General features: G+C 43.3%; 1 protein-coding gene across 1 annotated transcript in view; it reads right to left on the bottom strand.

The window, feature by feature from the left end:
* RELCH (RAB11 binding and LisH domain, coiled-coil and HEAT repeat containing) overlaps positions 1-27,932 on the bottom strand; it is a gene marked incomplete in the record, with an annotated part of 173,775 nt that overhangs the window by 92,410 nt on the left and 53,433 nt on the right. The window contains 3 exon segments of the mRNA XM_068108847.2: positions 4,505-4,600; positions 15,725-15,800; positions 19,697-19,881. Coding sequence (XP_067964948.2) covers positions 4,505-4,600; positions 15,725-15,800; positions 19,697-19,881 — 357 coding nt within the window.

Raw genomic sequence — 27,932 nt, forward strand, 5'->3', positions numbered from 1 at the left:
TGTTTTTGCTGCCACTACTTTTGTAGCGAGATCTTTGCAAGCATTTACTACGAAGTAAAAAGACCCGACATTATTGCTATCCTAATTCTATTATTCTTCACTCTAAAACTCAAAAAGCCCCCCTTTTTCTGTCAATGCAATTCTGCTGAATAACTCTTCTGCACTTATTTTCTCAATATCCCCTTTATTATCTGAAACATCTCCATCATATCCTCTCATAGCCACCTCCTTTCTAATGTATAAAGCCCTGCTTACTTCAGCCGCTCCTCATTGCTGAGTCTAGCTAGGCCCGGAATCAACCAACTCACCCAAACCTAGCTAGGCCCAGAATCAATCGAGTCGCCCTAGTCTAGCTAAGCCCGGAATCAATCTAGTTGCACTAGTATAGCTAGGCCCGGAATCAATGTAGTCGACCAAGGGGGATAAGGGAAGAACATGTACATCCTGGAGGAGCTGCGGAGGGTCGGATGAGTGAAAGAAGAGGGAGATAGACCGGAGAAGAGTCGGTAAAAAAACAGAAAGGTCAATGAAAGGTCTGTGATGTGAGAGCAACGGGCCTTGTTCTTCAGCTTCCTGGATGATTGTGATGGTGCACGCATGTTATATTTCAGAGTAAGTAAGATTGTAGGAAGGGGCTTCCATAAGTACTAAGGGATAAAATCGCTGTTCTTTTTGTGGATCTCCGTATGTGCTCGTCTTGAATTTTGATTCCTGTATGACTTGTGAACATCGTGCAATGTAAATACTTGCCTTCCGGGAAGCGTTGGTAAACTGTGCTTTCAAACTTTCTCGGTTGGGTCTTCCTTCATTGATTCAGCATTGATTCAGACCCGGTGTGTACCCTGGTTAGAATAGGTACACCGTATCCCTGCGTGTCGTAAGAGGCGACTAAGAGGGTTGGCGTCAGGAAGGGCATCCGACCATAAAAACATTGCCTCAAAAAGAGAACCATGACAATTACAACTACATATGGGCAGTGTACAGCCCGAAGTGGAGATCGGTTTCTGAGGTTTGGGACATGGAATGTAGGGACAATGACAGGGAGATCAGGAGAAGTCGTGGAAGTATTGGTCAGAAGAAGAATGGACATATGTTGTGTGCAAGAGACGAGATGGAAGGGAAGTGGTGTGAGAATGGTGAAGGGTAGGCAGGGACAGAAATACAAGTTTGCGTGGCAAAGGTGCCCGGAGGGCGTGAATGGTGTTGGTGTCCTGTTTTCTGAGGAGTTTGTAGACAGTGTGGTGAGTGTGACTAGAGTGAGTGATAGGTTGATGATGGTGAAAATGATGATTGGAAAGCTCTTGGTGAACGTCATCTCGGGATATGCTCCGCAGGTTGGTCGGAGCGATGAAGAGAAGGACAAGTTCTGGTGTGCGATAGAGAAGCTGATGTAAAACGTGAAAGATGAGGAAGTTGTTGTGGTAGGAGGAGACCGAAATGGACATGTGGGAAGGAGTATGGACGGTTTTGAGGGAGTTCATGGGGGTTACGGATATGGTGTGAGAAATGGAGAAGGTGAAAGGATTTTGGAGATTGCTGATGGAGCTGATTTGTTGATTTGCAATACTCAGTTCCAGAAAGGGGATAATAAGCTTGTTACATACACGTCAGGTGGGTCGACGACAACTGTTGACTACCTGATGGTGCGTAAGCGAGATAGGGGGAACCTCCGGGACACAAATGTGATCCCGGGGGAGGAGGCTGTTTCACAGCACCACTTGGTTGTCTGCGACATAAGGGTGAAAGGTGCGAGGAGAGCTCGGCGGGTGAAGTACCAACCGAGAATGAAGGTGTGGAGGTTGAAAGAGGTGACAGTAAGGGAGGCATTAAAAGAGAGGCTGAGTCGGGTCGAGGATGATGTGGTTGAGCTTTAAAGTGGTTGGATGTCAATGAAAGAGTCTGTTGGGAGCCGTTGGTGAGGTATGTGGATGGACAAAAGGACCACCGAGGCACTCGGAAACATGGTGGTGGGATGATGAAGTTGGAAAGAGGATTGACGAGAAGAGGAAGAAGTTCAAGGAGTGGCAGAAGGCGGAGGGTACGGGAGCAGAAAAAGCACAGCATGAAAGTTATAAGGCAGCCAAGAAGGCTGCAAAGAAAGAGGTAGCAAAGGCGTAGGAGACATGTAGGAAAATGTTCGGAGAACGCTTGGATTCGGAAAGGGTCAGAGAGCGGTATTCAGGATTGCAAAGCAGATAGCAAAAGAGAGGTGTGATGTGATGGGAGTGAGTTGCTTGAAGGATGAAGTGGGACAAATCGTTGTGGACCCAGATGGAATTAAAGGAACATGGAAAAGATATATGGAAATGCTGTTGAATACAGAGAATGAATGGGATGGCAACATAGAGAGTAACCCAGTTTTAGGACCGGCAGAGAAGATAACTGAGAAGGAAGTTGAGGAAGCGATAAAAGCAATGAAGAGTAGAAAAGCGGGAGGGCCGACGGGAGTTGTGGGAGATATGTTGAAGGCAGCAGGAAGTTGGGGTGTGAAGAGAATGACAGAGATCTGTAATCTGGTGGTGAAAGAAGGCAGCATTCCAGTGGATTGGGAACTGAGTACCCTCGTCCCTCTATACAAGGGGAAAGGTGACCCTCTGGAGTGTGGCTCGTACCGAGCGATAAAGTTATTGGAGCATGGAATTAAGGTATTGGAAAGGGTGTTGGAGAGGAGGATAAGGAAGAAGGTGAAGATCGACGAAATGCAGTTTGGATTTATGCCAGGAAGAGGAACGACAGACGCGCTCTTTATTGTGAGGCAGTTGCAGGAGAAGTACATGGAGAAGAGGAAGAAGTTGTTTCTTGGGTTTGTTGATCTGGAGAAAGCATTCGATAGTGTTCCACGTGAAGTAGTGACATGGGCATTGAGGAAGTTAGAAGTGGAGGAATGTTTGATCAGAGTTGTGATGGCAATGTACAATAGAGCATGCACAGCTGTAAGGACGAAGGACGGGAACAGTGGCGAGTTTGAGGTGAAGGTGGGAGGTGAAGGTGGGAGTGCATCAGGGGTCGGTACGAAGTCCACTACTATTTGTAGCTATGATGGAGGTGCTGGCTCAGACCGTAAAGGAGGGTTTACCGTGGGAGTTGTTGTATGTAGATGATCTGGTGTTGATTGCGGAAAGTATGGATGGACTGAAGGAAAAGATGAACAAGTGGAAGGAAAGTATGGAGACAAAAGGTCTGAAGGTGAATATAGGAAAGACGAAGGTGATGGCAAGTGGTAAAGCATGTGGTGAGGTGGAAAGAACTGGGAAGTGGCCCTGTGCTGTGTGCAGGAAGGGTGTCGGAGTGAACTCCATTCAATGTACAATGTGCGCTGAGTGGGTTCATCAAAAATGTAGTGGTCTGAGAGGGTCATTAACCAATGTGGCAGCTACATTCAAATGTCAGGTGTGCACAGAGGGAGCTGCAGATGGAGGAAATGTTGAGTTGGATCTTGGAGATGGCGTGAAGCTGGAAGGTGTGAAAACATTTTGCTATCTCGGAGACATGCTGAATGGAGAAGGTGGATCAGACTCGCAACGGTTGCTAGAGTGAGATGTGCATGGAAGAAGTTTCGGGAACTGAGTGGCGTGCTGATGAGGAGGGGAGTGTCGTTGAAGCTGAAGGGAAAGGTGTATGCTGCATGTGTGAGAAGTGTTATGATTTATGGGAGCGAGACATGGGTCATGAATGTAGAGCAGCAACGAAGGCTGGAAAGGGTGGAGATGCGAATGGTTCGGTGGATGTGCGGAGTGTCGCTGATAGAGAGGAAGACAAATGATGAATTGTGAAAGATGATGGGAATAGAGCCTGTGATTGATGCTGTGAAGAGGAACAGGTTGAGATGGTTTGGTCATGTGTTGAGGAAGGATGAAAGTGACTGGTTGAGAAGAGTGATGGAAATAAATGTAGAAGGAAGTAGAGGACGGGGAAGACCGAGAAAGACTTGGCTAAAGGTGGTGGAAGAAGAAATGCGGGTAAGGGGGTTAACGAGGAGATGCAGAAAATAGGGCAAAATGGAGAAGATTGTCATGGGGACCGCAAGGCTAACCCCCGCTCTTGCAGGGAAAATGGCCTTAAAATGCATGTTGTTGTTGTGTTGTGATTCAGCATAGTGTGTACTTAATAGAAGGGAAGTTCTGCCCCACTAATTATTATCAGATATCCAACAGATAGCCAACTCTCAGCCACGGTTTTGCTCGGCTGTATGCAATATTTAGACAGGGTACAGAGTCGAGAGAACGGTTCCAAAGTTAAAGTAACCAAACCACCAGTAAGGTGATGTGATCATGAAGAGCGAGGTCCCTGCCAGGTTCGGTGGCTTCAAAAGGCGTCTGCCTTTCATCCCGTCAGGCTCCGGAATTATACTGGCTAGTGGCTTCAGGGGTCAAGCGGCAGGGTAAAGCGGCGGGTCCAAGTGACCCCCTCGTGCATTCCGGCGTGCTCGCCCCAAACCCATAACAATATGTACATGGTACACAAGAGCATCCCAAAACCACTAAGTCTCTGTGCATTTTCTTACCTCTCGCTTGGCAAGGAGTACATTGGGAACAATATGTGGCAAGCAACGGCTAAGCATGAGCACTGCACCACCATCACTGTCTGGAAGCCAGGCCACCTGCAAAAGCACCATATGCATGTACAAAACCGTAATTAGGAGAAGTTGAGAAATACGACACTGGTGTCTTTAAAATGTTCCAACAACTTTGGTTTTACAGGCGAATGAAGCAGCAGACGAATTTGTTGAGATTTGACATTTTTAAGATAAACAAACAACAAGTCCTTACTGATGGGTTAATTCCTCCTTCCCCTCCGCCCCCCTACCCCCATCCAGAATTGGGCTATTTTAGTATGACTTGCAATACCTCCTTCCACAGAGACCGGCACAATACAACACACACTTGCAAAGAGAGAATTTGCCGCCCCTCTACCCCATACTCTCCCCGGCCACATTCTGAATCTCCTGGACCATTAATATTTTTTACCCCCTAAGCCCGACCTGCATGCACTCTTCCAATGTAAAACCACAAGTGGTTTTAAACCACCAGTTAATTACAGTGGTTCAGGAGTGCAAACAAGTCAAACAAACACAAACACAGATGGACATCAACACACAGGCAGACATCAACACACAGGCAGACAACAGCACACAGGCAGACAACAGCACACAGGCAGACATCAACACACAGGCAGACATCAACACACAGGCAGACATCAACACACAGGCAGACATCAACACACAGGCAGACATCAACACACAGGCAGACTTCAACACACAAGCAGACTTCAACACACAAGCAGACTTCAACACACAGGCAGACTTCATCACACAGGCAGACTTCAACACACAGGCAGACTTCATCACACAGGCAGACTTCAACACACAGGCAGACTTCATCACACAGGCAGACTTCATCACACAGGCAGACTTCAACACACAGGCAGACTTCAACACACAGGCAGACTTCAACACACAGGCAGACTTCAACACACAGGCAGACTTCAACACACAGGCAGACATCAGCACACAGGCAGACATCAGCACACAGGCAGACATCAGCAAACAGGCAGACATCAGCACACAGGCAGACAACATACAGGCAGACAACATACAGGCAGACAACATACAGGCAGACATCAACACAGAGGCAGACATCAACACAGAGGCAGACATCAACACACAGGCAGACATCAACACACAGGCAGACATCAACACACAGGCAGACATCAACACACAGGCAGACATCAACACACAGGCAGACATCAACACACAGGCAGACATCAACACACAGGCAGACATCAACACACAGGCAGACATCAACACACAGGCAGACATCAACACACAGGCAGACATCAACACACAGGCAGACATCAACACACAGGCAGACAACACACAGGCAGACAACACAGGCAGACAACACACAGGCAGACAACACACAGGCAGACAACACACAGGCAGACAAGACACAGGCAGAAAACACGCAGGCCGACAACACACAGGCAGACAACAAACAGGCAGACAACAAACAGGCAGACAACACACAGGGAGGCAACATACAGGCAGACATCAACACACCGGCAGACAACACACAGGCAGGCAGACAACACACAGGCAGACATCAACACACAGGCAGACATCAACACACAGGCAGACATCAACACACAGGCAGACATCAACACACAGGCAGACATCAACACACAGGCAGACATCAACACACAGGCAGACATCAACACACAGGCAGACATCAACACACCGGCAGACATCAACACACAGGCAGACATCAACACACAGGCAGACAACACACAGGCAGACATCAACACACAGGCAGACATAAACACACAGGCAGACATCACATCAAAAGGGTGTAATGATCTAATGATGTCTAAAGCGTGTAAAGATATAAGGGGTGTAATGGTCTGATGGTGTCTAAAGGGTGTAAAGGTCTAAGGGGTGTAATGGTGTAATGATGTCTAAAGGGTGTAAAGGTCGAAGGGTGAAATGGTATAATTATGTCTAAAGGGTGTAAAGGTCGAAGGGTGTAATGGTATAATGATGTGTAAAGGGTGTAATGGTGTAAGGGGTGTAATGGTATAATGATGTCTGAAGGGTGTGAAGGTCTAAAGGGTGTAATGGTCTAATGATGTCTCAAGGGTGTAATGGTCGAAAGGGTGCAAAGGTCTAATGGAGTCTAAAGGGTGTAATGGTGTAAGGGGTGTAATGGTATAATGATGTCTGAAGGGTGTGAAGGTCTAAAGGGTGTAATGGTCTAATGATGTCTCAAGGGTGTAATGGTCTAATGATGTCTAAATGGTGTAAAGCTTTAAGGGTCGTAAAGGTCGAATGATGTCGAAAGGGTGTAAAGGTCGAAGGGGTGTAATGGTCCAATGATGTCTAAAGGGTGTAAAGGTCGAAGGGTGTAACGGTATAATGATGTCCAAAGGGTGTAAAGGTCTAATGGAGTCTAAAGGGTGTAAAGGTCGAAGGGTGTAACGGTATAATGATGTCCAAAGGGTGTAAAGGTCGAATGGAGTCTAAAGGGTGTAAAGATATAAGGGGTGCAATGGTATAATGATGTCTAAAGGGTGTAAAGATATAAGGGGTGTGATGGTCCAATTAGGTCTTAAGGGTGGAAAAGGTCTAAAGGGTGTAATAGTATAATGATGTCTAAAGGGTGTAAATGTCTAAAGGGTGTAAAGGTCGAAGGGTGTAATGGTATAATGATGTCTAAAGGGAGTAAAGGTCGAAGGGTGTAATGGTATAATGATGTCCAAAGGGTGTAAATGTCTAAAGGGTGTAAAGGTCGAAGGGTGTAATGGTATAATGATGTCTTAAGGGTGTAAAGGTCGAAGGGTGAAATGGTATCATGATGTCTTAAAGGAGTAAAGGTCGAAGGGTGTAATGGTATAATGATGTCCAAAGGGTGTAAAGGTCGAAGGGTGTAATGGTATAATGATGTCTAAAGGGTGTAAAGGTCGAAGGGTGTAATGGTATAATGATGTCTAAAGGGTGTAAAGGTCGAAGGGTGTAATGGTATAATGATGTCTAAAGGGTGAAAAGGTCGAAGGGTGTAATGGTATAATGATGTCTAAAGGGTGAAAAGGTCGAAGGGTGTAATGGTATAATGATGTCTAAAGGGTGTAAAGGTCGAAGGGTGTAATGGTATAATGATGTCTTAAGGGTGTAAAGGTCGAAGGGTGAAATGGTATCATGATGTCTTAAAGGAGTAAAGGTCGAAGGGTGTAATGGTATAATGATGTCCAAAGGGTGTAAAGGTCGAAGGGTGTAATGGTATAATGATGTCTAAAGGGTGTAAAGGTCGAAGGGTGTAATGGTATAATGATGTCTAAAGGGTGTAAAGGTCGAAGGGTGTAATGGTATAATGATGTCTAAAGGGTGAAAAGGTCGAAGGGTGTAATGGTATAATGATGTCTAAAGGGTGAAAAGGTCGAAGGGTGTAATGGTATAATGATGTCTAAAGGGTGTAAAGGTCGAAGGGTGTAATGGTATAATGATGTCTTAAGGGTGTAAAGGTCGAAGGGTGTAATGGTACAATGATGTCCAAAGGGTGTAAATGTCTAAAGGGTGTGAAGGTCGAAGGGTGTAATGGTATAATGATGTCTAAAGGGTGTAAAGGTCGAAGGGTGTAATGGTATAATGATGTCTAAAGGGTGGAAAGGTCGAAGGGTGTAATGGTATAATGATGTCTAAAGGGTGTAAAGGTCGAAGGGTGTAATGGTATAATGATGTCTAAAGGGTGGAAAGGTCGAAGGGTGTAATGGTATAATGATGTCTAAAGGGTGTAAAGGTCGAAGGGTGTAATGGTATAATGATGTCTAAAGGGTGGAAAGGTCGAAGGGTGTAATGGTATAATGATGTCTAAAGGGTGTAAAGGTCGAAGGGTGTAATGGTATAATGATGTCTAAAGGGTGTAAAGGTCGAAGGGTGTAATGGTATAATGATGTCTAAAGGGTGAAAAGGTCGAAGGGTGTAATGGTATAATGATGTCTAAAGGGTGTAAAGGTCGAAGGGTGTAATGGGATAATGATGTCCAAAGGGTGTAAAGGTCGAAGGGTGTAATGGTATAATGATGTCTAAAGGGTGTAAAGGTCGAAGGGTGTAATGGTATAATGATGTCTAAAGGGTGTAAAGGTCGAGGGGTGTAATGGTATAATGATGTCTAAAGGGTGTAAAGGTCGAAGGGTGTAATGGTATAATGATGTCTAAAGGGTGTAAAGGTCGAAGGGTGTAATGGTATAATGATGTCTAAAGGGTGTAAAGGTCGAAGGGTGTAATGGTATAATGATGTCTTAAGCGTGTAAAGGTCGAAGGGTGTAATGGTATAATGATGTCTAAAGGGTGTAAAGGTCGAAGGGTGTAATGGTATAATGATGTCTAAAGGGTGTAAAGGTCGAAGGGTGTAATGGTATAATGATGTCTAAAGGGTGTAAAGGTCGAAGGGTGTAATGGTATAATGATGTCTAAAGGGTGTAAAGGTCGAAGGGTGTAATGGTATAATGATGTCTAAAGGGTGTAAAGGTCGAAGGGTGTAATGGTATAATGATGTCTAAAGGGTGTAAAGGTCGAGGGGTGTAATGGTATAATGATGTCTAAAGGGTGTAAAGGTCGAAGGGTGTAATGGTATAATGATGTCTAAAGGGTGTAAAGGTCGAAGGGTGTAATGGTATAATGATGTCTAAAGGGTGTAAAGGTCGAAGGGTGTAATGGTATAATGATGTCTTAAGCGTGTAAAGGTCGAAGGGTGTAATGGTATAATGATGTCTAAAGGGTGTAAAGGTCGAAGGGTGTAATGGTATAATGATGTCTAAAGGGTGTAAAGGTCGAAGGGTGTAATGGTATAATGATGTCTAAAGGGTGTAAAGGTCGAAGGGTGTAATGGTATAATGATGTCTTAAGCGTGTAAAGGTCGAAGGGTGTAATGGTATAATGATGTCTAAAGGGTGTAAAGGTCGAAGGGTGTAATGGTATAATGATGTCTAAAGGGTGTAAAGGTCGAAGGGTGTAATGGTATAATGATGTCTTAAGCGTGTAAAGGTCGAAGGGTGTAATGGTATAATGATGTCTAAAGGGTGTAAAGGTCGAGGGGTGTAATGGTATAATGATGTCTAAAGGGTGAAAAGGTCGAAGGGTGTAATGGTATAATGATGTCTAAAGGGTGTAAAGGTCGAAGGGTGTAATGGTATAATGATGTCTAAAGGGTGGAAAGGTCGAAGGGTGTAATGGTATAATGATGTCTAAAGGGTGTAAAGGTCGAAGGGTGTAATGGTATAATGATGTCCAAAGGGTGGAAAGGTCGAAGGGTGTAATGGTATAATGATGTCCAAAGGGTGTAAAGGTCGAAGGGTGTAATGGTATAATGATGTCTAAAGGGTGGAAAGGTCGAAGGGTGTAATGGTATAATGATGTCCAAAGGGTGTAAAGGTCGAAGGGTGTAATGGTATAATGATGTCTAAAGGGTGTAAAGGTCGAAGGGTGTAATGGTATAATGATGTCTAAAGGGTGTAAAGGTCGAAGGGTGTAATGGTATAATGATGTCTAAAGGGTGTAATGGTCTAATGGAGTCTAAAGGGTGTAATGGTCTAATGATGTCTAAAGGGTGTAATGGTCTTATGATGTCTAAAGGGTTTAAAGGTCTTATGATGTCTAAAGGGTGTAAAGGTCTTATGATGTCTAAAGGGTGTAAAGGTCTTATGATGTCTAAAGGGTGTAAAGGAGTGAAGCTGGAGTAAATAAATTACTTGAGTCTCGTAGATCAATTAGCTTGGGAATGCAACACGGAAATAACGGGCCAAATAACCTCCAAATGACTGTTCCAAACCCTCATTCAGGTGCATCGTGGTTAAAAATTTGATGGTAGAACGTTTCGTTGCATTTAACCTTGGGAGGTCAAAGCAGAAAGGTGAAAAACAAAGAGGAAAGCAGCTCACCTTATCGTGTGGTGGTCGTTGTCGGTTTACACGGTTGGCAGGTGATGTCGGCTTGGAGATGGTGACGCCTGGTTTGCGGACAGGTATTGTATTTATGGATGTGCTCTATTTTATGATGATGGCCACACATGACTAACAGCTCCAAATCTCCATTTTGTTTTCTCCCTTCCCAATTGTATCATTGAATACGTGGCTCGTCTGACTTTGATTTGTTTAATCTGTGTGACTTGTAATTTTCAAACTACAGCCAATGGGAACTTATAAAGGTCTTAGTTAAAAACGCACCAATTGTCCCGATCACTCGAGATCATCACGACTTCATTAAACGAGATGGTATTCATAGAATACTTACCCTGCGCCACTTGGTGTGAGCCAACTCTTCTGTTTTTCACCTTTTTTTTTTGCTTTGATCCAATATGGCCGCCAGACCACGTGAGCGATGACATCATACATTTATATTCGCCAATATAATTGTTGCAAAGCTCATGCTCAATACATTTCAAACTGATCAGACTAAGCGTTGTCTAAGCGATCAGACTAAGTGTTGTCTAAGCGATCAGACGAAGCGTTGTCTAAGCGATCAGACTAAGTGTTGTCGAAGCGATCAGACTAAGTCTTGTCGAAGCGATCAGACTAAGCGTTGTCGAAGCGATCAGACTAAGTGTTGTCTAAGCGATCAGACTAAGCGTTGTCAAAGCGATCGCCGATCAGTCCAAGCGTTGTCTAAGCGATCAGACTAAGCGTTATCGAAGCGATCAGACTAAGTCTTGTCTTAGCGATCAGACTAAGCGTTGTCTAAGCGATCAGACTAAGTGTTGTCGAAGCGATCAGACCAAGCGTTATCGAAGCGATCAGACTAAGTCTTGTCTAAGCGATCAGACGAAGCGTTGTCTAAGCGATCAGACTAAGTGTTGTCGAAGCGATCAGACTAAGTCTTGTCGAAGCGATCAGACTAAGCGTTGTCTAAGCGATCAGACTAAGTGTTGTCTAAGCGATCAGACGAAGCGTTGTCTAAGCGATCAGACTAAGTGTTGTCAAAGCGATTAGACTAAGTCTTGTCTAAGCGATCAGACTAAGCGTTGTCTAAGCGATCAGACTAAGTGTTGTCTAAGCGATCAGACTAAGCGTTATCGAAGTGATCAGACCAAGTGTTGTCAAAGCGATCCGACTGAGTGTTGCCGAAGCGATCAGACGAAACGTTGTCCAAGCGATCAGACTAAGCGTTGTCGAAGCGATCAGTCCAAGCGTTGTCTAAGCGATCAGTCCAAGCGTTGTCTAAGCAATCAGACTAAGCGTTGTCGAAGCGATCAGACTAAGCGTCGTCTAAGCGATCAGACGAAGCGTTGTCTAAGCGATTAGACTAAGCGTCGTCTCAGCGATCAGACGAAGCGTTGTCTAAGCGATCAGACAAAGCGTTGTCAAAGCGATCAGACTAAGTGTTGTCTAAGTGATCAGACCAAGTGTTGTCTAAGCGATCAGACTAAGTGGTGTCCAAGCAATCAGACCAAGCGTTGTCAAAGCGATCAGACTAAGCGTTGTCTAAGCGATCAGACTAAGTGTTGTCGAAGCGATCAGACTAAGTGTTGTCTAAGCGATCAGACAAAGTGTTGTCTAAGCGATCAGACAAAGCGTCGTCTAAGCGATCAGACGAAGCGTTGTCCAAGCGATCAGACTACGCGTTGTCCAAGCGATCAGTCTAAGCCCTTCCTCTTCATTAACGGTATGGACCTCAAACATCCGGGGCCTTCGTTCAAACTTAACTGATCTCTCCATACAGGTTGCTTCTGACAAACCAGACGTGATCTGCTTCACAGAAACTTTCCTCCTTCATGATGTCTCTGATTCCTTGGTATCTCTCCCAGGTTACTCCCTCCTCCGGTATGATAGACCTGAGCTTCGTCCTGGACGTGGGGTTGCTATCTTTATCAAAAACTCTCTTCCTCCCTCTCCCTGCACTGCACTCTCTCCACCTCACCCCCAGGAATACCTCTGGCTACGGCTTCCCCTTCGCTCCCACCTCTTGATCATATGTGTGTTGTACCGTCCACCAAACAGTGATGACTCCATCTACATCTCGCTGTCTGATAATATGGACCAACTTCTATCGACTCATCCCAACTCTCTCTTCCTCATATGTGGTGATTTCAATTGTCACCATGCCAGTTGGCTGGGTGTGGGTACCTCTCTCACCAGCCATGGCTCCTCAGCAAAGGACTTCTGCGACTCACTGGGACTGACACAATCTGTCAATTTCCCGACCCGGATCTCACTCAACGGAGCATCTTCTCTTCTGGACTTGGTTATGACTCACTTCCCTGAAAATGTCTGCTGCTCTTCTTCTGCTCCAATCGGCTCATCTGATCATGTGCTTGTTAAAGTGGACATTCTGACCATTCTCAGGGAGCCTGCTCAGCGTCGACGAGTCTGGCATTTCACTCAGGCCAACTGGCACGGTCTTCAAGCAGCCATCAATCATCTGGACTGGTCTCCCATCTCTAACACCTCTGACATCAACTCATCCTGGGAATTCTCCCAAAGTAAATTGCTCTCTCTCATGCACAGATTTATCCCATGTCGTCTTCAGTTGTCATACCCTTCCTCCCGTCCATGGTACACGGAATTTTGTGGTGAGGGTGTTGCCCAGAAACAACTTGCCTTCGTCTCCTGGAAAGCAAATCCAACGGAAGGAAATCTCATTTCCTTTCACAAAGCCCGAAACAAGTGTGTGTCCACCCTCAGGAGAGCCAGGAAACAATATCTCTCCATTCTCAAGACCGAACTCTCTTATCTGTCTCCCTCTTCCAAATCCTGGTGGCGTCTGGTCAAATCTGTTTCTGGTGTTTGTTCCTCCTCCATCCCCTCCCTTACCTCAAACGGCTGCACAGCTGACTCCGCACGTGAAAAAGCTGAATGCCTCAACTCTGTGTTTGCCTCTAAATCTTGTGTCCCAAACCCATCCCTCTCTATACCCACCGTACCCAGTCGTACCCAGCTGCTCCTGGACTCAGAAACTTTTCCACCTTGTCAGGAGGAAAGGACACGATCAACCCTCGACTCTGATTCTGCAACTGGAGCTGGAGCTGACGGCATCAGCCCACGGGTCCTAAAATCCTGTTCTTCTGCTCTTTCACTCCCTCTCTCTGTTCTCTTCACCCTCTCTTTTGCTCAAGGTCAACTGCTATCCGCTTGGAAATCAGCCAACATCACAGCTTTACACAAAAAGGTGCAAAAACAGATCCCAGCAACGACAGACCAATCAGCCTTCTTCCAATTATCAGCAAAGTCATGGAATCCATCATTGCTTCGGATATGAAATCTTTCCTCTTCTCCAATGGCTTGATCTCTGATCATCAATTTGGTTTCAGACCAGGTCACTCTACTCTGGACATGCTGCTTCTGCTGTCTCAACAATGGATGGAGGTCCTCAATGCCAAACAGGAAATTAGAGCCGTCTCCCTCGACATATCACGTGCCTTCGATACGGTCTGGCACCCCGCTCTGCTCACCAAACTCTCCTCCTTTGGTATCCATGGAAATCTCCACGCATGGCTGGCGGACTTCCTCTCTAGTCGTAGTCAACGTGTGGCCCTGAATGGGTTTCTCTCATCTCCTCTTCCTGTTCAGGCTGGAGTTCCCCAAGGCAGTGTTCTGGGCCTGTGCTTTTTCTGGTCTTCATCAATGATCTCTCTGACTCTCTTGAAAATCCTCTCTATCTCTTTGCTGATGACTCCACTCTCTGCCGCTCCATTCCTCATCCCTCAGATCGGCAGTCTGCAGCCTCCTCACTCTCTACAGACCTGGACAAAATCCCAGACTGGGCAAACAAGTGGAACATGTCTTTCAATCCTGACAAATCTCACACTCTTACGATATCTCTCCGAAAAGATCGACTGGACAACCCTCCCATCTATTTTCTGAATAATCCTCTCCAAGAAGTTCTGTCACTCAAGCTTTTGGGTCTCACTATCTGCCATGATCTTTCCTGGGAAAACCACATTTCCAAGCTGGCCTCCAAAGCTAGTCGCCGACTGGGAATCCTCCGTCGTGTGAAGTCCTTCCTTGGCACACCTGAGCTCCTCACCACATACAAGGCTTTCATCCGCAGCTCAATGGAGTACTGCTCTCCCCTCTGGGCTGGTGCTCCTGCCTCACACCTCACTCATCTTCACGCTGTTGAAACCAAAGCGTTCAGAATCATCGGAATCTCCCGCGATGACACTATCTCCGAGGGCCTTTCACTTACTCACCGCAGGCAGGTTGGTGGTCTTTCCGTCTTCTACCGACTCCTCTCCGGCCTTGCTCCCCCAGCTCTCTCTGGGCTCTGTCCCCCAAATATTCCTACAGGTCGCACAAGATCTGCCTGCAACCCTCTTGTGGTTAAACCGCCAAAATCAAGACTCTCTGCTCACCTTCACTCCTTCATTCCTCTTTTCTCCCGCCTCTGGAACAAACTCCCTCACTCTCTTCAATCCCACTCCTCCCTCCAGGTCTTTAAAACGGCTGTTCACCACCATCTCTCATCTTACCCACTCCAAAACCTTGATCTTTTCTACCCCTGCTAATTTCACCCCAAACCCACTTTTTTGAGGTGCCGACTTCTTTCCTGGAAGTCCTTGGTGTTCTTGCGTTTTATACCTATCCTGCCTCCCCCCAGGCCCTCTCCCTCCCTCACATCTCCCGATGTGCCTGCTCTCAAATGTTGTGTTTGTGTGCTTCCTCCCCTTCTCTCCCCATCTTGTCGACCGCTCCCCTTTTTATATACTTTGTTTGCTTGTTTGTTTGATTTGTTTGTTTGATAAATGTTAGCTCTTTCACGAGCCTCGACTCTGTATACAAAAAAAAACCAAAAAAAAAAAACCGTTGTCTAAGCGATCAGACCAAGCATTGTCGAAGCGATCAGTCCAAGCGTTGTCTAAGCGATCAGACTAAGTGTTGTCTAAGAGATCAGACCACGTGTTGTCTAAGCGATCAGACTAAGTGGTGTCCAAGCGATCAGACCAAGCGTTGCCTAAGCGATCAGACAGTGTTGGCCAAGCGATCAGACTAAGCGTTGTCTAAGTGATCAGACTAACCATTGTCTAAGCGATCAGACTAAGTGTTGTCTAAGCGATCAGATTAAGTGTTGTCCAAGCGATCAGACTAAGGTGCTGAAGAAGGTGTGTTTGTCTCAAAAGGATTGAAATGGGTATGAAGGGCGTATGAAGGTGCCTAAAGGGTCCAAAGACATCTAATGGGTGGAAAGGATCAAAATGCTAATATTGAGAGGAAATTAAGAAGAAGACACACAATATCTTACCTCTGATCCAAGGCGAGAGTCAGGTGCAGTCTGGCACACAGAGAGTAGGGCTCGCAGGAACGTGCCAGGTAAACTTCTGACACAGGGAAACCCAGTTTACAATAGTGTGACATTAGTTTACATTTGTGAGTAAAACATCATGTGGAAATGTGCCAATCACAACATTTACTTTGTTCATTTGGAATGCAAACAGATCACACAAAACGTGCCAATCACAACATTTACTTTGTTCATTTGGAATGCAAACAGATCACACAAAACGTGCCAATCACAACATTTACTTTGTTCACTTGGAATGCAAACAGATCACACAAAACGTGCCAATCACAACATTTACTTTGTTCATTTGGAATGCAAACAGATCACACAAAACGTGCCAATCACAACATTTACTTTGTTCATTTGGAATGCAAACAGATCACACAAAACGTGCCAATCACAACATTTACTTTGTTCATTTGGAATGCAAACAGATCACACAAAACGTGCCAATCACAACATTTACTTTGTTCATTTGGAATGCAAACAGGTGCACACAAAACGTGCCAATCACAACATTTACTTTGTTCATTTGGAATGCAAACAGATCACACAAAACGTGCCAATCACAACATTTACTTTGTTCATTTGGAATGCAAACAGGCCCACAAAACGTGCCAATCACAACATTTACTTTGTTCATTTGGAATGCAAACAGGTGCACACAAAACGTGCCAATCACAACATTTACTTTGTTCACTTGGAATGCAAACAGATCACACAAAACGTGCCAATCACAACATTTACTTTGTTCATTTGGAATGCAAACAGATCACACACAACGTGCCAATCACAACATTTACTTTGTTCACTTGGAATGCAAACAGATCACACAAAACGTGCCAATCACAACATTTACTTTGTTCATTTGGAATGCAAACAGGTGCACACAAAACGTGCCAATCACAACATTTACTTTGTTCATTTGGAATGCAAACAGATCACACAAAACGTGCCAATCACAACATTTACTTTGTTCACTTGGAATGCAAACAGATCACACAAAACGTGCCAATCACAACATTTACTTTGTTCATTTGGAATGCAAACAGGTGCACACAAAACGTGCCAATCACAACATTTACTTTGTTCATTTGGAATGCAAACAGGCCCACAAAACGTGCCAATCACAACATTTACTTTGTTCATTTGGAATGCAAACAGGTGCACACAAAACGTGCCAATCACAACATTTACTTTGATCATTTGGAATGCAAACAGGCCCACAAAACGTGCCAATCACAACATTTACTTTGTTCATTTGGAATGCAAACAGGTGCACACAAAACGTGCCAATCACAACATTTACTTTGTTCATTTGGAATGCAAACAGGCCCACAAAACGTGCCAATCACAACATTTACTTTGTTCATTTGGAATGCAAACAGGTGCACACAAAACGTGCCAATCACAACATTTACTTTGATCATTTGGAATGCAAACAGGTGCACACAAAACGTGCCAATCACAACATTTACTTTGTTCATTTGCAATGCAAACAGGTGCACACAAAACGTGCCAATCACAACATTTACTTTGTTCACTTGGAATGCAAACAGGTGCACACAAAACGTGCCAATCACAACATTTACTTTGATCATTTGGAATGCAAACAGGTGCACACACAACGTGCCAATCACAACATTTACTTTGATCATTTGGAATGCAAACAGGTGCACACAAAACGTGCCAATCACAACATTTACTTTGATCATTTGGAATGCAAACAGGTGCACACAAAACGTGCCAATCACAACATTTACTTTGATCATTTGGAATGCAAACAGGCCCACACAAAACGTGCCAATCACAACATTTACTTTGTTCATTTGCAATGCAAACAGGCCCACAAAACGTGCCAATCACAACATTTACTTTGTTCATTTGGAATGCAAACAGGCCCACAAAACGTGCCAATCACAACATTTACTTTGTTCATTTGGAATGCAAACAGGTGCACACACAACGTGCCAATCACAACATTTACTTTGTTCATTTGGAATGCAAACAGATCACACAAAACGTGCCAATCACAACATTTACTTTGTTCATTTGGAATGCAAACAGGTGCACACAAAACGTGCCAATCACAACATTTACTTTGTTCATTTGGAATGCAAACAGGCCCACACAAAACGTGCCAATCACAACATTTACTTTGTTCATTTGGAATGCAAACAGGCCCACAAAACGTGCCAATCACAACATTTACTTTGTTCATTTGGAATGCAAACAGGTGCACACAAAACGTGCCAATCACAACATTTACTTTGTTCATTTGGAATGCAAACAGGCCCACAAAACGTGCCAATCACAACATTTACTTTGTTCATTTGGAATGCAAACAGGCCCACAAAACGTGCCAATCACAACATTTACTTTGTTCATTTGGAATGCAAACAGGCCCACAAAACGTGCCAATCACAACATTTACTTTGTTCATTTGGAATGCAAACAGGTGCACACAACGTGCCAATCACAACATTTACTTTGTTCATTTGGAATGCAAACAGGCCCACAAAACGTGCCAATCACAACATTTACTTTGTTCATTTGGAATGCAAACAGGTGCACACACAACGTGCCAATCACAACATTTACTTTGTTCATTTGGAATGCAAACAGATCACACACAACGTGCCAATCACAACATTTACTTTGTCCATTTGGAATGCAAACAGGTGCACACAAAACGTGCCAATCACAGCATTTACTTTGTTCATTCGTACACCCAGGTGCACACAAAACGTGCCAATCACAACATTTACTTTGTTCATTCGTACACCCAGGTGCACACAAAACGTGCCAATCACAACATTTACTTTGTTCATTTGCAATGCAAACAGGTGCACACACAACGTGCCAATCACAACATTTACTTTGTCCATTTGGAATGCAAACAGGTGCACACAAAACGTGCCAATCACAACATTTACTTTGTTCATTTGGAATGCAAACAGGTGCACACAAAACGTGCCAATCACAACATTTACTTTGTTCATTTGGAATGCAAACAGGCCCACACAAAACGTGCCAATCACAACATTTACTTTGTTCATTTGGAATGCAAACAGGCCCACAAAACGTGCCAATCACAACATTTACTTTGTTCATTTGGAATGCAAACAGGTGCACACAAAACGTGCCAATCACAACATTTACTTTGTTCATTTGGAATGCAAACAGGTGCACACAAAACGTGCCAATCACAACATTTACTTTGTTCATTTGGAATGCAAACAGATCACACAAAACGTGCCAATCACAACATTTACTTTGTTCATTTGGAATGCAAACAGATCACACAAAACGTGCCAATCACAACATTTACTTTGTTCATTTGGAATGCAAACAGGTGCACACAAAACGTGCCAATCACAACATTTACTTTGTTCATTTGGAATGCAAACAGTCCCACAAAACGTGCCAATCACAACATTTACTTTGTTCATTTGGAATGCAAACAGGCCCACAAAACGTGCCAATCACAACATTTACTTTGTTCATTTGGAATGCAAACAGGCCCACAAAACGTGCCAATCACAACATTTACTTTGTTCATTTGCAATGCAAACAGGCCCACAAAACGTGCCAATCACAACATTTACTTTGTTCATTTGGAATGCAAACAGGTGCACACAAAACGTGCCAATCACAACATTTACTTTGTTCATTTGGAATGCAAACAGGTGCACACAAAACGTGCCAATCACAACATTTACTTTGTTCATTTGGAATGCAAACAGGTGCACACAAAACGTGCCAATCACAACATTTACTTTGTTCATTTGGAATGCAAACAGATCCCACAAAACGTGCCAATCACAACATTTACTTTGTTCATTCGTACACCCAGGTGCACACCCAAGGCACTAATGCTTCACCAAGTAATAGGATCATATGACCTTCTGTATAAAGGTGTTTATCATGAACCTGGTGCTTTGCTTGGATGATGCATCATCTGAACCTTCGCCAATCGTGTCGCCATCAGGTTGAGCATCCGGTATTGTCGGTGCACCTTCACGAAGCACGAGACCCGAGGACCGCAGTGGCCTTAGGTGTGACGGCCTTACTCGGAACTCTTCCTCACTTCCATCTTCCCCAGTACTCTGCACTTCCTGGATGCACATACAGGAAATAAAACAAAACGTGATAAAAATACATACTCGTGTCATGTTACATGCAATACAGAACATCATAGGTGTGCTGAAGATATAGTGCCGAATACAAAATGCTACTTCCATTGGAAAAATTCCCAACTCGGATACTGTGCTCAACTTGGCCCTCGCACCATTTATGGAAACTTTAATTTGTGACATGATATAATGTTTCACTCACATGATATAAAGTTTCACTCACATGATATAATGTTTCACTCACATGATATAAAGTTTCACTCACATGATATAATGTTTCACTCACATGATGTAATGTTTCACTCACATGATGTAATGTTTCACTCACATGATGTAATGTTTCACTCACATGATGTAATGTTTCACTCACATGATGTAATGTTTCACTCACATGATGTAATGTTTCACTCACATGATGTAATGTTTCACTCACATGATGTAATGTTTCACTCACATGATGTAATGTTTCACTCACATGATGTAATGTTTCACTCACATGATGTAATGTTTCACTCACAAGATGTAATGTTTCACTCACATGATGTAATGTTTCACTCACACGATGTAATGTTTCACTCACACGATGTAATGTTTCACTCACACGATGTAATGTTTCACTCACATGATGTAATGTTTCACTCACATGATGTAATGTTTCACTCACAAGAGGTAATGTTTCACTCACACGATGTAATGTTTCACTCACACGATGTAATGTTTCACTCACATGATGTAATGTTTCACTCACAAGAGGTAATGTTTCACTCACACGATGTAATGTTTCACTCACACGATGTAATGTTTCACTCACACGATGTAATGTTTCACTCACACGATGTAATGTTTCACTCACACGATGTAATGTTTCACTCACACGATGTAATGTTTCACTCACACGATGTAATGTTTCACTCACACGATGTAATGTTTCACTCACACGATGTAATGTTTCACTCACACGATGTAATGTTTCACTCACACGATGTAATGTTTCTCTCACACGATGTAATGTTTCACTCACATGATGTAATGTTTCACTCACATGATGTAATGTTTCACTCACAAGAGGTAATGTTTCACTCACACGATGTAATGTTTCACTCACACGATGTAATGTTTCACTCACATGATGTAATGTTTCACTCACACGATGTAATGTTTCACTCACACGATTTAATGTTTCACTCACACGATGTAATGTTTCACTCACACGATGTAATGTTTCACTCACACGATGTAATGTTTCACTCACACGATGTAATGTTTCACTCACACGATGTAATGTTTCACTCACACGATGTAATGTTTCACTCACACGATGTAATGTTTCACTCACACGATGTAATGTTTCACTCACACGATGTAATGTTTCACTCACACGATGTAATGTTTCACTCACACGATGTAATGTTTCACTCACACGATGTAATGTTTCACTCACACGATGTAATGTTTCTCTCACACGATGTAATGTTTCACTCACATGATGTAATGTTTCACTCACATGATGTAATGTTTCACTCACAAGAGGTAATGTTTCACTCACACGATGTAATGTTTCACTCACACGATGTAATGTTTCACTCACACGATGTAATGTTTCACTCACACGATGTAATGTTTCACTCACACGATGTAATGTTTCACTCACACGATGTAATGTTTCACTCACACGATGTAATGTTTCACTCACACGATGTAATGTTTCACTCACACGATGTAATGTTTCACTCACACGATGTAATGTTTCACTCACACGATGTAATGTTTCACTCACACGATGTAATGTTTCACTCACACGATGTAATGTTTCACTCACACGATGTAATGTTTCACTCACACGATGTAACGTTTCACTCACACGATGTAACGTTTCACTCACACGATGTAACGTTTCACTCACACGATGTAACGTTTCACTCACACGATGTAACGTTTCACTCACACGATGTAACGTTTCACTCACACGATGTAATGTTTCACTCACACGATGTAATGTTTCACTCACATGATGTAATGTTTCACTCACATGATGTAATGTTTCACTCACATGATGTAATGTTTCACTCACATGATGTAATGTTTCACTCACATGATGTAATGTTTCACTCACATGATATAATGTTTCACTCACATGATATAATGTTTCACTCACATGATATAATGTTTCACTCACATGATATAATGTTTCACTCACATGATATAATGTTTCACTCACACGATATAATGTTTCACTCACACGATGTAATGTTCCACTCCCATGATGTAATGTTTCACTCCCATGACAATGTTTCACTCCCATGACAATGTTTCACTCCCATGACAATGTTTCACTCCCATGACAATGTTTCACTCCCATGACAATGTTTCACTCCCATGACAAAATGTTTCACTCACATGATATAATGTTTCACTCACACGATATAATGTTTCACTCACACGATTTAATGTTTCACTCACACGATGTAATGTTTCACTCACACGATGTAATGTTTCACTCACACGATGTAATGTTTCACTCACACGATGTAACGTTTCACTCACACGATGTAACGTTTCACTCACACGATGTAATGTTTCACTCACACGATGTAATGTTTCACTCACACGATGTAACGTTTCACTCACACGATGTAACGTTTCACTCACACGATGTAACGTTTCACTCACACGATGTAACGTTTCACTCACACGATGTAATGTTTCACTCACACGATTTAATGTTTCACTCACACGATGTAATGTTTCACTCACACGATGTAATGTTTCACTCACACGATGTAATGTTTCACTCACACGATGTAACGTTTCACTCACACGATGTAACGTTTCACTCACACGATGTAATGTTTCACTCACACGATGTAATGTTTCACTCACACGATTTAATGTTTCACTCACACGATGTAATGTTTCACTCACACGATGTAATGTTTCACTCACACGATGTAATGTTTCACTCACACGATGTAATGTTTCACTCACACGATGTAATGTTTCACTCACACGATGTAATGTTTCACTCACACGATGTAATGTTTCACTCACACGATGTAATGTTTCACTCACACGATGTAATGTTTCACTCACACGATGTAATGTTTCACTCACACGATGTAATGTTTCACTCACACGATGTAATGTTTCACTCACACGATGTAATGTTTCACTCACACGATGTAATGTTTCACTCACACGATGTAATGTTTCACTCACACGATGTAATGTTTCTCTCACACGATGTAATGTTTCACTCACACGATGTAATGTTTCACTCACACGATGTAATGTTTCACTCACACGATGTAATGTTTCACTCACACGATGTAATGTTTCACTCACACGATGTAATGTTTCACTCACACGATGTAATGTTTCACTCACACGATGTAATGTTTCACTCACACGATGTAATGTTTCACTCACACGATGTAATGTTTCACTCACACGATGTAATGTTTCACTCACACGATGTAATGTTTCACTCACACAATGTAATGTTTCACTCACACGATGTAACGTTTCACTCACACGATGTAACGTTTCACTCACACGATGTAACGTTTCACTCACACGATGTAACGTTTCACTCACATGATGTAATGTTTCACTCACATGATGTAATGTTTCACTCACATGATGTAATGTTTCACTCACATGATGTAATGTTTCACTCACATGATATAATGTTTCACTCACATGATATAATGTTTCACTCACATGATATAATGTTTCACTCACATGATATAATGTTTCACTCACACGATATAATGTTTCACTCACATGATATAATGTTCCACTCCCATGATATAATGTTTCACTCCCATGACAATGTTTCACTCCCATGACAATGTTTCACTCCCATGACAATGTTTCACTCCCATGACAATGTTTCACTCCCATGACAAAATGTTTCACTCACATGATATAATGTTTCACTCACACGATATAATGTTTCACTCACACGATATAATGTTTCACTCACATGATATAATGTTTCACTCACATGATATAATGTTCCACTCCCATGATATAATGTTTCACTCCCATGACAATGTTTCACTCCCATGACAATGTTTCACTCCCATGACAATGTTTCACTCCCATGACAATGTTTCACTCCCATGACAATGTTTCACTCCCATGACAATGTTTCACTCCCATGACAAAATGTTTCACTCACATGATATAATGTTTCACTCGCACGATATAATGTTTCACTCGCACGATATAATGTTTCACTCACATGATAGAATGTTTCACACATGATGTAATGTTTCACTCACACGATATAATGTTTCACTCACACGATATAATGTTTCACTCACACGATTATAATGTATCACTCACATCATATAATGTTTCACTCACGTGATATAATGTTTCACTCACATGATATAATGTTTCACTCACACGATATAATGTTTCACTCACACGATATAATGTTTCACTCCCATGATATAATGTTTCACTCACATGATACAATGTTTCACTCACATCATATAATGTTTCACTCACATGATATAATGTTTCACTCACATGATAGAATGTTTCACTCACATGATGTAATGTTTCACTCACAGGATGTAATGTTTCACTCACATGATATAATGTTTGTTTCACTCACACGATATAATGTTTCACTCACACGATACAATATTTCACTCACATGATATAATGTTTCACTCCCACCATATAATGTTTCACTCACACGATTATAATGTATCACTCACATCATGTAATGTTTCACTCACATGATATAATGTTTCACTCACATGATATAATGTTTCACTCACACGATATAATGTTTCATTTGTGTAGATCATTTGATTTTAGGGTTTTATTTCATCTCACGTACCCCCGGTGTGTACCCCGGTTTAGAATAGGTACACCGTATCCCTGCGTGTCGTAAGAGGCGACTAAAAGGGTTGGCGTCAGGAAGGGCATCCGGCCATAAAAACATTGCCTCAAAAAGAGAACCATGACAATTACAACGATATATGGGCAGGGTACAGCCCGAAGTACCCCGTGGGGGACCCCACTCCCTCTCGTCAAAACTCAAGGTGGGGAACCCGATCGAAGCAAGGGTGGAAATCACTCCATTTATGACGTCTGATGCTGATGCCCGACGTGGAGATCGGTTTCTGAGGTTTGAGACGTGGAATGTAGGGACAATGACAGGGAGATCAGGAGAAGTGGTGGAAGTATTGGTCAGAAGATGAGTGGACATATGTTGTGTGCAGGAGACAAGATGGAAGGGAAGTGGTGTGAGAATGGTGAAGGGTAGGCAGGGACAGAAATACAAGTTTGTGTGGAAAGGGTGCCTGGAGGGCGTGAATGGTGTTGGTGTCCTGTTTTCTGAGGAGTTTGTAGACAGTGTGGTGAGTGTGACGAGAGTGATTGAAAGGTTGATGGTGAAAATGATGATTGGAAAGCTCTTGGTGAACGTCATCTCGGGATATGCTCCGCAGGTTGGTCGGAGCGATGAAGAGAAGGACAAGTTCTGGTGTGCGATAGAGAAGCTGATGGAAAACGTGAAAGATAAGGAAGTTGTTGTGGTAGGAGGAGACCTAAATGGACATGTGGGAAGGAGTATGGACGGTTTTGAGGGAGTTCATGGGGGTTACGGATATGGTGTGAGAAATGGAGAAGGTGAAAGGATTTTGGAGTTTGCTGATGGAGCTGATTTGTTGATTTGTAATACTCAGTTCCAGAAAGAGGATAAAAAGCTTGTTACATACACGTCAGGTGGGTCGACGACAACCGTTGACTACCTGTTGGTGCGTAGGCGAGATAGGGGGCACCTCCGGGACACAAAGGTGATCCCAGGGGGGGGAGGCTGTTTCACAGCACCACTTGGTTGTCTGCGACATAAGGTTGAAAGGTGCGAGGAGAGCTCGGCGGGTGAAGTACCAACCGAGAATGAAAGTGTGGAGGTTGAAAGAGGTGACAGTGAGGGAGGCATTAAAAGAGAGGCTGAGTATGGTCGAGGATGATGTGGTTGAGCTTGAAAGTGCTTGGATGTCAATGAAAGAAAGTCTGTTGGGAGCCGTTGGTGAGGTATGGGGATGGACAAAAGGACCACCGAGGCACTGGGAAACATGGTGGTGGGATGATGAAGTTGGAAAGAAGATTGACGAGAAGAGGAAGAAGTTCAAGGAGTGGCAGAAGGCGAAGGTTACAGGGACAGAAAAGGAAGAGCATGAAAGTTATAAGGCAGCCAAGAAGGCTGCAAAGAAAGAGGTAGCAAAGGCGCAGGAGGCATGTCGGAAAACGCTTGGATTTGGAAGAGGGTCAGAGAGCGGTATTCAGGATGGCAAAGCAGATAGCAAAAGAGAGGTGTGATGTGATGGGGGTGAGTTGCTTGAAGGATGAAGTGGGACAAATCGTTGTGGACCCAGATGGAATTAAAGGAAGATGGAAGAGATATATGGAAATACTGATGAATGCAGAGAATGAATGGGATGGCAACATAGAGAGTAACCAAGTTTTCGGACAGGCAGAGAAGATAACCGAGAAGGAAGTTGAGGAAGCGATTAAAGCAATGACGAGTAGAAAAGCGGGAGGGCCGACGGGAGTTGTGGGAGATATGTTGAAGGCAGCGGGAAATTGGGGTGTGAAGAGAATGACAGAGATCTGCAATCTGGTGGTGAAAGAAGGCCGCATTCCAGTGGATTGGGAACCGAGTACCCTCGTCCCTCTATACAAGGGGAAAGGTGACCCTCTGGACTGTGGCTCGTATCGAGCGATAAAGTTATTGGAGCATGGAATGAAGGTATTGGAAAGGGTGTTGGAGAGGAGGATAAGGAAGAAAGTGAAGATTGACGAAATGCAGTTTGGATTTATGCCAGGAAGAGGAACGACTGACGCGCTTTTTATTGTGAGGCAGTTGCAGGAGAAGTACATGGAGAAGAGGAAGAAGTTGTTTCTTGGGTTTGTTGATCTGGAGAAAGCATTCAATAGGGTTCCACGTGAAGTAGTGACATGGGCATTGAGGAAGTTAGGAGTGGAGGAATGGTTGATCAGAGTAGTGATGGCAATGTACAAAAGAGCGCGCACAGCTGTAAGGACGAAGGACGGGAACAGTGCTGAGTTTGAGGTGAAGGTGGGAGTGCATCAGGGGTCGGTACTAAGTCCACTACTATTTGTGGCTGTGATGGCGGTGCTGGCTCGGAACGTAAAGGAGGGTTTACCGTGGGAGTTGTTGTATGCAGATGATCTGGTGTTGATTGCAGAAAGTATGGATGGACTGAAGGAGAAGATGGAACAAGTGGAAGGAATGTATGGAGACGAAAGGTCTGAAGGTGAATATCAGAAAAACAAAGGTGATGGCAAGTGGTAAAGCTCTTGGAGATCTGCTCTCGTGAGATCACGGCGAGGTCACGTCTTTTCGAAGCTGTTCCATGCGCTCACGCTTTCGAAGCTAAGTGATCTTTCACATTTGTGTTTTTGTCGTATCTTTATCTTTCTTTCGGTGTATGTACCTATTGGGGTGACTTTAATAGGTTTCTCGGTGTTGGTTTTTCATACGTGTACAGAATCGTTGGTTTTTTCGTATCGTGTATTCTGAGGCCTAGTGTAGTGCTAGTAGGCTACCGTGTCCTCAGACCTTGGCTTGAGGCTTTTGTTTTTTGTCTCAGCGGTTCTTCGATCGCGCTGCAACTACTTTCGGTCTCTGTTTTTCACGGTCTTTTCACCCATACTCCCTTGTTTTAAAATCTCAAAAAAAAAAACCAAAATTTTTTTTCCCTTCCCTGTTCTTATCCACTTGTGCGTTCTTATTTGTTCTTTCGTTCTTCATTCTTTTGCTCTTTCGTTCTTCGTTATTTGTTCTTTCGTTCTTCGACCACGTTGTTCGAGATCACGTGATCAAGTTGTTAAGACATGTTTCATCCGTCCCCTGAAGAACTTTATTATTATGTCATATTCTATAACACTTTTTTCGACTTCTTCTATAAAAGGATGCTTTCGACTTGCTCACCAATTCTATTCATTCAAAAAAAAAATTCCATCTCTTACAGAGCATCTTTCAT

This window comes from Myxine glutinosa, chromosome 2 (genome assembly GCF_964187855.1).
Source record: "Myxine glutinosa chromosome 2, kmMyxGlut1.1, whole genome shotgun sequence".
Classification (NCBI taxonomy): domain Eukaryota; kingdom Metazoa; phylum Chordata; class Myxini; order Myxiniformes; family Myxinidae; genus Myxine; species Myxine glutinosa.